This window comes from Colletes gigas, unplaced genomic scaffold (genome assembly GCF_013123115.1).
Source record: "Colletes gigas isolate AHSC1104 unplaced genomic scaffold, ASM1312311v1 Colletes_gigas_Sc00007, whole genome shotgun sequence".
Classification (NCBI taxonomy): Eukaryota; Metazoa; Arthropoda; class Insecta; order Hymenoptera; family Colletidae; genus Colletes; species Colletes gigas.
This window is the reverse complement of record NW_025106636.1, coordinates 3492828-3507541: the sequence shown is the minus strand read 5'-3', so window position 1 is coordinate 3507541 and position 14714 is coordinate 3492828. Positions and strand designations below refer to the sequence as shown.

The 14714-nt window shown below is 42.3% G+C and overlaps 1 protein-coding gene across 1 annotated transcript in view; it reads left to right on the top strand.

Annotated features, from left to right (window-relative positions):
* The first annotated feature begins 4443 nt into the window (after positions 1 to 4443).
* Positions 4444 to 14714, top strand: part of LOC122396174 (tyrosine-protein kinase transmembrane receptor Ror) — a 49669-nt gene continuing 39398 nt past the window's right edge. Inside the window, exons 1-3 of the mRNA XM_043394342.1 lie at positions 4444 to 4545; positions 13199 to 13409; positions 13797 to 13956. Of these exons, the coding sequence (XP_043250277.1) occupies positions 13206 to 13409; positions 13797 to 13956 (364 nt within the window). The 5' untranslated portion in view covers positions 4444 to 4545; positions 13199 to 13205. The remainder of the gene's footprint in view (positions 4546 to 13198; positions 13410 to 13796; positions 13957 to 14714) is intronic.

The window sequence follows — 14714 nt, the reverse complement described above, 5'->3', positions numbered from 1 at the left end:
CGAACAGCAACTCCTGATACGAAATTGAGATCTCAGGTCATAGGAATTATTTTTTAATCGTTCAAACGAGCGACCAGTCTCCGCCATTAAATGTACAATTCAATGTTTTAGCGGGGAGACATTTTTTGGGGGCAGACTTCCGTATTCATCGAATCAGTGATTATTGAAACGATTATGCAGACCGTTCCGCGAAATTGTGACTAAATATGCGACGAATGGAAAAACGTTAAGCCGTCGGAAATTCAGTTGATCCTGAATCAGTCCGGATTTCACGATCGATGAGCATCGGGGAACAAACGACTCGAAAATAAATCCCGCCGGCGGTGGAACGTGATCAAGCATCGCAGCAACCCGGAAAGTATTAACGCGACAAATAACAGGCCGCAACGCGGCGGAAAACCGAGTCGTTGAACGTTTTAAATAATCTCAAATCGGCCGGGCGACACGAAAACCCGCCCGGAAACGCGTTTTTACGGGCTCGGAACGAGTCGCTGGACGCGTTGGTCCGGCAGCCTGGGCAAATGTGTTTCCAAAATGTTCATACAGGGTGACGTGGAATTACGAGTACCCTGTGTAAACGATTCATAGATTTTAACGTAGTTCCTTAATATTTATTTTATAGGTTTATATACTATTAAATGGACAACTGTCTCTATGTTAATAAATAATATACCGTGTCAAATTAGATACAGTTAATAGTTTTAGGAGTTTGTTTTTGTACTTGTGCAATTTCACGATCAAACATGGATTTTAAAAAAGATTTTTCCCGCGGCGAAAAACAAACAAAAAACAAATTACGTTCGCACCTGAGTCACGCTGTACAGATGGGAGGCTCGTTATCGATGTCACCAGACACAGCCAGCGAATCCCTGGCTTTTTTCGACAATTTAATTGCCGTCCGTGTAACGCGGGAGTGAACAAAATTCAACGGATAAAAAGAATAGGGAAAGATAAAAATGTGACAGCTTTGCGCGTCGAATGAATAAAAAACGGGCCGATATTAATGCTTTTCGTTAACCGAGTTCTGCGAAGCGTACGATTTAAATTACCCTGTTATTGTCCGTTTTGTTTAAATTGTAAATTGTGATGTAAACAGATAGTGGAACAATTGTTTCACGGTGATTTGGAGCGATACTTCGATCAACATTTGTAACAATTTTAACATTTTAATACATGGAAAATAAGGTATTATATATTCTGAATTATATCTCTGTATTGGTTTACCAGAAAATCGTATTTGGTGCATTAAATTTCCGAAAAAATTGAACAAAGGGTGATGATTTTTGATACATTTTCAATTTATCGAAAAATCGTGAAATTTGGTAAGACTTCTCTGCACAAAGCACCGACGCTATTGAATATTTCGAAAAATGGTTATTGAATATTCTGTTCGTTAAAAATTCGTCCGTCAAAAAACCAGCAAAATTTTACACGTTCTAAACTAATATCGGGAAAATTCCGTAACAACGTTGCCAGTTTTTTTCTTTGTTCGATTGTCAAAGAGAGACAACAAAAGAAACCACTTTCGCAAAATTAAATTCTCATTTCAATGCCATTCAACACTCACCGCAAACGCATGGCCCCGCCCCCAGACTTCGCTGTCGTTTAACTCCCCGAAAATCGTTCCCGCTGCTTTCAAAGAGAAACAAAAGCAACACGGGAAACAAAACAAATAAACACAAACAAGAAAAAAAAAGAAAAAAAATTTCGCTAGAGTACAATAGCGTTCGATTTTATTGGCCCTCTCTCCCCCCGATACGTGTTACGTTCGCCGAACCACGCTCGCGGGGAATTCCGCGCGTTTTTTTCCACTTTCCGCCTATCATAGAGGGTGTCTGCTTTGTATAAGCAACGACACTTGTCCCAGAATCCAGAGGAAAACTCGGTTTTCGAAATGCGTACGATTTTTTCTCTCCGTTTTTTTCGGGTCTCATTTTTATCGGGAAAAATTTAAACAAACGACGATCGATACTACGCCATACTGTTCGGCTATGGAGCTTTCCTTCCGCCTCTATCCACGGCCAACCACAGAGTTTGGAATCCATTTTATTCCATCGGTATCGACGTTGTTTGCGCTCGTTTGACATTTCCAATTGAAATTTTGCAAGCTTCTTCTTTGGGTCGAAATAAATTACTGGAAATTTATTTAAACCCCAAACTTTTCTCCTATATTGCTATAAAATGGCTCCATGATCTTCAATTCTAAGGTTAAGAGGGGTGAATCTATCATAAGGAGAGAGGATGGTATTTTTTGGGGCTTTGAAATTTTGCAAACTTTTTCCTTGGGTCAAAATAAATTACTGACAATCTATTTAAACCCCAAACTCGCCTAAATTGCTATAAAATTGCACCTTAATCTTCAATTCCAAGATCAGGAGGAGTGAATCTATCATAAGGAGAGAGGATGGTATTTTTTGGGGCTTTGAAATTTTGCAAACTTTTTCCTTGGGTCAAAATAAATTACTGACAATCTATTTAAACCCCAAACTCGCCTAAATTGCTATAAAATTGCACCTTAATCTTCAATTCCAAGATCAGGAGGAGTGAATCTATCATAGGGAGAGGGGGTGGTATTTTTGGGACTTTAAAATTTTGCAAACTTTTTCCTTGGGTAAAAATAAATTACTGAGAATTTATTTAAACCCCAAACTCGCCTAAATTGCTATAAAATGGCTCCATGATCTTCGATTCGAAAGTCATGAGGGGTGAATTTAGCACAGAGGTGGGGAGGATGCCACGTCGGAAGAGCAAGGGAACTGCAAGTTTAAATTTGCACTTGGCACCTGATCTGCTGACGTTGCAGGGGAGCAGGAGCCAAGAGGTATGCTCGTAGGAGGGGGCATAATTCGCTCGATTATTTAATAGCTTGGCCTGGCGCCTAGCTACAACATTGAGCAGCCTGGTCCCGACATTCTCCAGTTGCGATCTATATTAAAGCCTTCCATGGCGAATTGCTCATTAGCGGATTAACGAGAAGCACGGTGCCAAACTTAATTAGAGTTTGCTGTGTGGCGTGGTGGATCGTAAATAACGAATAGCCACAATGACGCATCACGAATGAGAAGAAACAGATCGTCCTGATCGAAACCACGAATCATGGTATGGTCGTGGAGATTCCAGTCCTCTTGTCTCCCGGGTAATCACTGTATTAGACATCGTCCAGCGACGAGGATCTCTGGGTCAGAGGTCAGAGTATGATCCACGTTATAGCCTCGCAACGGTGATCCCGGGTACTTGGTTCACAGCTTCTAATGCGATCCGGGTGACCATATCAGGGATCACCAGGTGACGGGGAACGCTGTGTCGGAGATCAGCGTACGATCCACGTCATAGCCCATAACATCGGGCACTCTTATGGCGGTGGTCGTGACGCGATCCGAACGATTACATCAAACACCGCCAGGTGACGGAGATCGTTACGTCAGGGATCACGGTACGATCCACGTCATAGCCCCTGACACGGTCACCCTTGCAGGTCGTGACGTAATCCAGATCGCTATATCAGAAGTCGCCAGGTGATAGAGATCGCCGTGTCAGAGATCACCGCGTGAGATGCAGATCGCCGTTGCGATAAATCACGATATAATCCAGGTCAGGCTGCGACACCCAGTGATGTAATCCAGATTAACGTATCAGCGAGCATGATGTGTTCCAGATCGTGCTATAACTCATGTCGCGGACCCAATCATTACCCAATAAACACACGTTAGGCGACCGGTCCCCCATCTATCGCGCGAAAACAGAAAGGGGTGGCGGCGAAACTCGCAAAAACGTTACGACTCCGTTCTCGAGGACCGATTACGACTTTCTTCGCATGTGAACGTACCGTCAGGACGTAAACGTCGCTGTAACCGCTCATTATCGCGGTATCGGGACGCTAATAGAGTTACCCGGTTGCCACTCCGGCGCCCCGGGGCTGACGTGACGCTGGACGGAGGAACCCTATCGCGTTTCTCTTAGGCGAAATCGCGGAGTTCCGTATTGCGTGAAACGCGGAAGGGTCTGATGGCCGACCCCTCAGGATCCTGGCAAGGATTGCTGCTGATGCGGTATTTGCGCAGGTGTAAGAAACATCGAACCGCCGTTGTTTGGGGGTAGTTAGACGTTGCGTCGTTGGGTAGTTAGATAACTCGAGACGCCAAGGATGGGCTTGCATAACGCGATAGATGCCTGGAAAGGGAGTGGAAGATGGGTGGGGGCTAGAAGAATGTTTAGGAAGACTTTGAACAATTTTCTAGCGAAGTTCATGCGAGAAATTATGGGTGTTTATATGTAGAAGCTTGTTGCAATTGTTTCGAAAAATAATTCTAGGGACTTTAGTTTACCCTATTTTGTGAGCTTCTTCGTGCAAGAGATATTGTTTAATTTTCCATTTTCAATCTCCCGTTCGTTTATCTAACTTTTTATATGCATCAGATTGCTTGTTGCTTATCGAAGAATGTCTTTTACAGGTGGTAATGGCGACATCGAGGATCTGGATCCAGATGTTCAGGATTATAGCACCGACGAAGACTACAACGACGTCTTCGACGCTACCACCAACGGGTATGTTGAATAATTCTAATATTTTTGAGAATCTTATTCCTCATTCCAATAATCAATTCAAAATTATATCTCCATATTTATTCAGAGGGCAATTTCAGTAATCGAACTCTTGATACTTGTAAACAATGTATCCTGTATTTGTTAACAGTTTAGAAATTGATGGAAGATGTTGAAATATATTGCCAATCGTGTAATGTAAATAAAAGCCCCCGAAGCGTTAAGTAAAAAATCAGTTTCGTCGCGTAATCTTGAATTTCACTTCATTTCCTGGCCAGATCTTCCCATTTCCTAAATCTCGAGCACCCAGGAGGCTCAACAAAGCGCTCCGCGCGCAATAAGCCGAATCGAAGACGCGGTTCGATCGTCGGAATTTCGATTGGCCCTATCGACGCTTCCTCCTCGAATTAGCCTGCCAGAAGGAACGAGAGAATTCAAATTTAATCACGCCCAAAGCTTTCGCAGTGCCACGACGCACGGGAAGTGGAATTATTAGCTTTCGAATCGAACCAATCGAGTCGCTTCCTTATTAAGCCCTGCGGCATCCCTTGCCCGCTTTTCCATCATAGAGACCCATGAAATCCTTGCCCCCTTCACCTGCCACCCATCCATCATTCCCTCCCGTATTCTTCTCCCCTTTTTTAATCCCGCCTACATCTCCGATTGAAAATTTTATTCCTGTCTATTTTTAAAAATATTTATATTACGATCAGTCACAACCTCAAAAACCCAAATTCAATATTTATTTTGGGGGTCGTTCACACCCTCTTCCCCGTATTAATCTATAATAGGTTTCTAATAATTTTATTCTCTGAAAATTTAAAGTCCCTATCTCTTTTGATAAAACGAAGATCAGGAAGATATCCTGTCGTTGCATTTTCATCGTCTCGAACGACTAAGTATCGTTCACATGTGATCTTCTGGAGGTTTGGAGAGCCCTCCTGGCCAGAACACCACCTTAATGCCGCGATAATGCCCTAAACGCAATTGAAATTACGTGTCGTAACCGATCGCAGTAACGCATTATGGTCGCGATATCGTGCGTGTACGGGTCGACAACTTCCAGCCAGCTGCATTATTCCTGAACGCCACGTGGCTCCATTAATATTGATGCACCGACCGATTCCTGCAACCCCTTCTGCAGGGAATGTCGAGGGGGAGTTGACAGAGATGCTGGTAGACGTCCCAGCGACACGGGGTTTATCCCTCGAAGGATTGCGGAGGATCCATTCTTCCTGAACCCGAACGTTGTTTGAATAAAGTTAGTCCCTCACGGTTATTCGGATAATTAGTTATCTAACGAAACTTCGTTACCAGCGACTGTGCACGGGGAACAGAAGATTGCAAGCGAGATCCAGAAGACGTACAATGTACTAAAGTTGCAGAAACTAGTCGCTGCTTCCACGGACGAATATATCCGCCTCAAACAACGATAATTTAGTTTTTAAAAAACACCTGCACTGAAATCTATTTTCTTTATTTGATGAGAATCAGTGATCTATAGTAGTCACCTTATGTAAAAAGTGCAATTGCATTTTCTTTTGGATAGAAACATTAATTTTTTTATTGGGCCATTTAACGTATTTTTTAATTCTCTACAAAAAAGTATTGGGGTCATTTTGTCAGAAAACTGTTAGTTTCAGAGATATTTAAGTTTCAAGTTTGTCGTGATGGGGGAAAAAGTGGGGTCCCTAGAGCTACTCCGCGCGATCCGATTGGTCGAAGCTTCGACACTCTTTTGCGAGAGAACGGTTCGTTCACGACGAATAATTCCTTATGAACTTTTTATCCTCTCATCGAGTAGAATACGTTAAAACTGAAAGCTTCGATCAATTGTTCACCAAATATATTTTAACAAATTCTCTGATTAGACTCGACTCGTACTACCGCAGCATAGATAAATAAAAGAAACGATGGTAATTGAATCCCCTAGCTATCCTAGTACTCTTCCATATTCATTTATTAGACAAGACGCGACAAGTACGCGCACTCGCGGCTCGGAAACGAACCGTATCCGCGAAAAGCTGGCTTCTTAATGATCCGGACGCTACGAACGCCTCTTCAATCATTTGCATGGCGACTTCAAAACGTTGCTCCCGAGGCCGGGGGACAAAACCGATCCCTCGACCGAGGTTAAACGTTGCATTATTTATAGAAACCCCGCGAACGCCTAATCCCTGTCTGAGACGGTCTTCTGAGTGCTTAAAACTGCCAGCAAAGGAAGTGACGTAACGCGGTGGGCGCGTCGAACTGTTAACGATTCGTCGACCCTTTTCTTCGCGATGTTTTAACACCTCTTCCCGTGTAAGGGCGAACTTGTAAGCGTGCTTGCTCGGGTGTCGAACTTAATTCTGCGTGGGTAACGACTGGATCGTCGAGCGTTCGTGGGATTGGGTCTGACTCATGGCGGTTGTCTAACTGAGCTTGTCTATCGAGATTATTCACTCGACCAACAACCACGAAACAATTTTTTTCTCGCTTCTCACAGTCAAAATGGAAGATCGAAATGTTGGTTATTTTTTTTAACGATTTATATTTTTATTATTTTATTCGTTCTCCTTGAGTATCTTAAATAATATATTCGCCAAAATGTCAAATTTAAATGACGATTATCTGAGTATCGAAATTAATTTTTTTATTTATCGTTAAAGAAGACGTTCGAGAAGGTGGATCCCACGAATGTTTTCGTTTTCGAATGACGTACTGTCGTCGAGAATTCGAGAAGGCGTTGAATTTCTCCGGGAAAGCGCAACCGATAAAGCTTCTGATGAACGCGCGACGTGGCAGGCAAAAGCCGGAAAATTGATCCGCGCCGTTACATAATTTTCACGCGTTCCAGTCAGCGTTGCGCAACCGTTGTAAAGCGTGCTGAAATTTTAACTCGTTCCCGTCGTTTAATAAACGATATTTACGATCGCTGCCGGCAGTTCGCTCGAAACTTTCGACGCTGCTTCCCGCTACGAACCGTCGGGGAAAACGAAAACGGTTTCCTTCCTCCGTACACTATATTTTGTATGGTATTCTTATAGGATATAGCGAGTCCCGGTCGGGGTTTATTAAATTCGAATTGAAATCTATGCTATATACAGCGCGCCCCATTATTACCCTCGCACTCCATTTTCCGAGAAAAGCGTCGAAAATACTTTTCTCAAAGATCCTTCTTATTCGTTTTTTAAATTAGTATGAATATTTTTCGCTAGAAATATTTCGAATCTTACGAAATGAAAATCATTTTGACTTTCGTTTTCTTCACCGAAATTCATCACGAAAATTGCGTTTCCAAATTTTAATTAAACGCTTCGCGTTCTTGCATTTTTACATTTTAACCGAACCTTTTTTCGTTTTGTCGCTGCAAAAAGGCCGAGACCCTCGTCTGTGAAACAACTGATAAACGCCTCCTCAAAATGCATGGAGGAACTTTGCATGGTAAATACAGAGGAAACGCGAGCCCTTTTTTGGCCCCTTTTCCTTCCCCCCCTCCTCCCTTCATACGTGTTTTGTGGACGCTGTTAATTTCGTTCGTGTCGTTCGACGTCGAAAACCTCCGGGACGTCGTTGACGCATGCACTGGTGATTTCAATTTTGCGAAACTTCCCGAGCGGAACTTTTTATCCCCGGTAATTCGATAATCCCCTAATGGCGGTGTATAAAATCGACCGAGACGAAGGGGTCGGCTGATCGAAAAAAAATTACAAATCGCCTCGCGCGAGCCCACGGAGTTTCGATTTATAATTCATATTTACATGCAAAAGTAAATGTTCAGGGTACAGCGATGCCTAACCCTAAAATTACTAGTGGACGTGAATATTAATTATCTTCCATAGCCTACTCGAGATCTTTCCAAATAATCTCTCCAATTTGAAACAATGATTTATGCGATTTATTAAATATAAAATTATTTTTAAATATCCTATACTTTCCATCGAGACGTAAAGAACGACCAAACAAAATTTCATTTGGATCGGACGAATGTAGCAGAAGTTATGGGGAAATCACAAACACACAGACGTCGACTTTTATATTAATAACGATACACACAAAAAATTAATCGTGGGTCTGACGTGTATTATTTCAAGAAATATTTTGCACCAAAGGGTGTCCTTAAATTCTGTGTCGAAATACAAGCGAGGCAGTGAAACGTCTGGCAGAAATTGCATTCCGTAATGAAGCTGAGCAACCCTCCGCGATTCCCAGCGTTTGGTGTCATTAACAATTGATGCCAGTCGCCGTCAAGAACGGTCAACGCTGCGGGCCACAGGTGAGCCAGAACTTGCTAGTGACTTACCGATCACGGCTTGATTTATATTCAATAACCAGTTGGGGTTAGTTACTCTCTGCGCCAGTGTGCAATCACGTTCTGCCGTGTAAACATGTCTTGATACACGGCTGCACGCGTGCCCGTGCATTTAAGGACCAACACGCACACAGACGTGCCTGGGCAAACTCGATGATTGGCTACCTCGCGCAAGGGTAGTTTCCAGTTTACGTGGCTCTGCGGTCAAGTTGCTTTCGAAATAAGGACGTGCCCTCCCGTGCATATTTTCGAGATGATTGCCAGTACCGTGGGCAAACACACATATACAGTCCTGTTTGCTGTTTTTCGAGGTTGGGTTCAAAATTGAAAACGTTCCACCCATTTTAACGAAAAGTATAAGAGGATGTTTGAAATTTGATACGAATATACGAGTACGTCTCAGAAGGATACACACAAATTTTTACGCAATTATCTCGTACAGAGTATTGTCTCGCTTGTTGCAACAATCTGTGTTATGGATTCTTGCAACGAAATCATCACTTACCATTGTTTGTGCTTCTTTAGCAATTATGTACTTGAAACTCGAGTTTAGTGGCCTGTTTTCAGCTAAAGAGACATGAACAATGGTGGGGGATGATTTCTTTGCAAGAATCCGTAACAGAGATCCATGCAACAAGCGAGGTACTATAATCTGCTATTGAATAATATTTTGGGACTAAACCGATTGAACTTTGACACACGTACAGGTTTTGCAACGCAAGCAATTGAGGTTAGAAGTAAACCAAAATGGCGTCGTGAGTTCTAAGAATATACGGACAGTAAGATAGAAGTTTTCCACTCGTAAAGAAAATATTTGTCGGATAAAGTGCGTTGTCTGTGTACAAACTATATCGTAGTGTCACGAACATTAGAAGAAACAGGCACGCAGAAGTTTCGTGAGGGAATATAGAGCGTTCCCGAGCTGCGAGCCGACGCTTCGATGAATAACTATTCCAAAGCACCGAACAGTCGAAAGGAACTTTCAGCGAACTCTGCACAAAGAAACACGAAACGACGCGATGCCTGGAAGTTTAATTCGATCGAATTCGGCGTTCGATTGAATTTCAAATTACCCGGAAAGTCCTGCGAGGTCGCGGGGACTTGACGAAATTCAATTAACCGTTTCCACGTGGAGGCGACGAGTTTTTTTTTTTTTGTATTTTTTTTATTTTCATTCCGCGGAATTTCACGCGCTCGTTATAAAACATGAAAGAAGGCTCGGGGCACGCGTTGTTGTCCAAATTGGCACGGCTGAATGGTCGCGTCGCGAACAAAGAAGCAAACGAACAAATTTACACCGGCGCGGCGCGGAGTTTAATTAATCGCGAGGCAACAATTGCCTGACGCAACTCGTTCCGTTGTGTTCTTCGTTGCTAGCGTTTCGCTCCAAAAAAAAAAAACCAACGGAGTTGTGTGCGTCTGACGTGCGTGCTTCGGAAGCCCTTCGCCTAATCGTCGCTCATTGTCGCCGTTCGGCTTGTGACAATCAAGAAGTTCATGTAGAGGGTGTCCAATTTGAATCGATCGAACTCATTCACGACGCTAAATTTTTAGACGGTTTCACGAGGGTGGTAATTTAATGCATATTTAGAACAAGTTTAACTATAATTTTGTCTAGACTGCGGATCTTCATGCAAATTCACATTTTTATTAATAGAAGCTTCGCAGAGGGCTGTCTCAACTCCTAAATATAATAATTCGTATCTTACTTTAAGTATTTCTTATATTTTTGCATATTAAACGCATTCTGTAGTTTCTTGAGGATTAAAATTTCCCATAAATGCATAAACATCCGCAGTCTAATTATGACTGTAGATGGTCAGCCAATTTTGAGAGGAGTGTCACCGAAAATTTTTAAATAAATTATCATTTTAAGACTACTTGTTTGTGATGACTCTAAAACGAATTCTAACCTAAATATTTTATCTTGAGACGATCATAACGTAGTAGGGGTCAGTGGCTATCGCCCAGACAGCAGTTTTCCTTGTTTCTGGCAAATGGTCGCGTCCACGGTTGGAAGACGGATCTTTCTCGTGGAACGGTTGGCAACCGCGATTCTCTCGGTGTAAATCACGCAAAGTGAATTAACGTTTCCACGGGTTGCATGAGAGACTGGCACGACAGGAAAAAAGACTGAAATCTTGGGCAGTCCATTTCCAGAAACACTCTGCGTAAATAGCGCGGCCCCGGCGATCGTATATCACCCCCCGCGATAAGGGGAAGTCCACACGGTACGCATTATTTCGCCGCGTTGCAACGCCAGAGGGCGAGAAGAATAGGGTGCCGCTCCATTAACATATTCATAGTTAATATTCCAGCAGCGACGTACAGGCGACAACGCACGCCCCCTTGGATTTATATTGGCCGAATATACACGATTACTCCCTATCCTCGCCGCGATCGACCGGAAGTCGCAATTGATTGCAACTTCCACGAGCAGTTTCCTCTCGATTCGTCCCAGCATCCTCCTCGATGCACTTGAGCAATATCTTCGGTGACGAAAACGTTTCGAGACATCGCGGACTACCAAAGTTCATCGAAGAATAGAAAAAGCTATTCGAAAGTATGCAAACCACGAAAATGAATATGGATCACTAATTGACTTAGATGCACTTTTTTAAAGAAGATACAGTTGGATTGTTACTCTGAGTTTTATCAAAGATTTTCAATAGGCCACCTGGTGGCGAATATGTGAAGCAGCGATTGGACCAAATGTCCGACATATTGAATTTATATATTGAGATATTTTTTTAAATAATTCGAGCTCAATACATTATCGACAGGCGTTATAATAGCGTATATTTTTGCTTGTGAGTGTTACTTATCAGAAGCTATTGACTGCTCCTTAATAATTCAATTTAGTTTCTTAATGTTTCATTTAGTAATAATGGTTTCTTCCAATGCATTATTCATTCCAATAATGAACCATCAGTGATCCATATATTTCTGATATGTTAATATAATTGCGTCGTCCTGGACTTCCCCGAGTCTTCGTCCAGCCATCTAATTTATCAGTCAAGACAGAACTTAAAAGGGAGATTTCAATGCCATCGAGAGGGCCTCCATTGTATTAATATTCGTCGAACGGAACTGCTATTTATCGGATCAAAAATCCTTTCATTCCCAGTTATTCCTCGTCATTAAATACTTTGTCTTTTTATCTCAAAATTCACAATAATTCAAAACACTGCCCAGCTAAAGAAATTGAAATTTTTAATCGAAAATACAAGTGTATCTAGTAAAACTATCAACAGGTCGAGGCGATACTGTACCAGAACGAGGATTGAAATTGATCTGGACTAAAAATGGATAATAGATTTTAAAACTAGTTAACTGAGGAGATACCCAGTCAAAGAAGAGATACTAGGAGGATCATGTTCGAGGATCCTCTTTCAATATCCCTGCGTCATTGGCTTAATCAAAATTCCTTTGTCAATCAACTGATACTTTCACTGGCTACCCCTGATAAAACTCAGCTCCTTTAATGATCCCCGTTTTAAAGTTACATTGTTAGCAGCAAGCCTGGATGAAATTACTACGGCTATCGATCTGCATGTGGGAGGTAAAAGAAGCCTCGAGGGCATCTGATGCAGGATCGTCGTTCCAGAAAAATCAATCAAGGACACTGGCAACGTCCGTGTCCGTTGGTTGCAATTTATTCGATCCCCGTGTTGTCTTGTACTTTCGCGGCGAACAATGCCACGATCGAATTTAAATGAATCCCGTTCGAACAGTTGGCCGGTCTTGTTTCGAACATTTTTCGATCGCGGAATACGAGGAACCTGGGATAAAACATTCCGATTTATTAAACTTAATAAAAAATACCACGCGATTAATTTTTGGTTGATGAAACGAAGAACCGTGTCGAGGGATTTATCGCGCAGATATTTTTGAACGACACTGTACTCAAATAATGTATGCCTGTAATACGAGTCGTAACAAATTCCGAACATCGCGGGACAAGATTTTCCCAAGGAAGCGGCTCGGCCGTTTTAAAAATGTAGGTACAAGCATAATAATCGTTGAATTTTCATATACCGTCCACTTCTACGCCTGTAATCATGCTAAACGGGGCATGTAAACCGACAGGTGATAAAAAATTTAACCCACGTTCTCAACGTCCTTTGGTCAATTTCCCGCGACAACATGTCGCTCATACATTTCAATGAGACTTCCCTAACGGGTGTTCGAGAAGCAACGATGTCAAAATAAGTCTGTTAAACATGGCCTAAGAACTAACATTACCAAAATAATATCGATATTCGCAAAATTGGAATGTTCAAAAGTATTTTTGTGTACACTGTGCCAGTTTATAAGTATATGAGTTCTTTGAATTTCAAAAATTTTTTTTTTTGTTGGCAGAACCGACATGGAAGCAGCGTCTGGGGCTAAAAGTGGTACGTTGAAGTTTATACGCACTTTGACGAACATCTCGAAGGATGCTGGCGGTGTCGCCCACATGCGATGCGAGGTCGTCGGGGATCCCCCACCGACCAAGATCAAATGGTACAAAAATGAGGCACCACTGGAGGAGAGGCGACCAAAGATCACTATTAAAAAGATACATGCTCAGGTAATACCCCCAACACAGTTGACGAAGTTACTTTTGTTCTGTGGCGTCGCCTCCCGTGCTCGCCACCAGAGGGCTCGTTCTCTCACAAGCACTCGAACGACTCCTCGGTTACTACATATGTACATTCCTCAAACGACTTCCCAATATCCCAGCTTTACTAATGAGTCCACTAGCAGACCTGGACAAAACGCGCCTCTTTATTTCTTTTTCTGTCCTACGAACATTTTGCATTCGTGATCTGTGTGTTTGTGATTTGCCTATAACTTCTACTGATTCCAAATCAAATGAAATTTTGTATAGTTGTTCTCCATGGTCTGACGGAAAGTATGAGGTCGTAATGCAAACCCTAATCGTGTATATTGATTGCAAAATGTTTTTATTTCTCAGGCACACGAACACGCCGCGAAGAACATAGCCGGAAGCCGGCTGAAGATCATCAATCTGGACGTTTCGGACGTAGGATTTTACACGTGTCGCGTGGCAAATGGAAAGGATCAGATACAAAGCGAGGGAACGCTTCGCGTCGACTCGTCTAAGAGCAGACACGGTGAGTAGAGATAGTGTCTATTGACGTTAACTTTAATCAAAGAGCGTCAAGTTCTTTGTGACAGTCGCGCGACGCAAACGTCTAAGACGTAGGAAATGAAAGGGACTGCAAAATCATCGGACACTTTGATATACTTACTACTAGAAAGAGAATAGTAAAGTAACCAATTTTTGTATTCATCGTTGTAGGATCAGGTTTTACCATGAATCTTTTAGTTTGTTAATATTTAACATTGTTAACGTTGCCTAAGAAATTGTGTTTGAATTAAGACGGCGTGGAAATGCGTCTCGATTTTCCACGATGACGAAGGAAAAGCTTTTCCTGATCTCCAACGAAGACGAACGAAATATAGGAAGCTTTAGCGGGGGATCGTAAAACTGTCAATTCGACTCATCGAAATTCCCCTTTGACGTCTGCTCGGCAAGTTCGCGAGGGGAAATTGATTCCCCCGGGTGGCGTGATTCTCTTTAAAACAAAAATTGTACCAAAATTTCCGCCTGGGCAATCTCTCAGTGCTAACGACTCGAACGGAGCTTCAAAATTTATTTTTAAACGAAGAATTAAGTAATATTATCCGTGCTCTTGTTCATGGTTTACAGAATAAAAAGAATTGTGTAACAAACACGTGAATTCTACAGTTTGATAGCAATGGCTGACAACTGACCTTCTGCGCACGTACCTTGCGCACATGGCGACGCTGATGGCGCTATATCAATTATCAATTCAATTATCGTGGATATACGAACGTATATTCAACA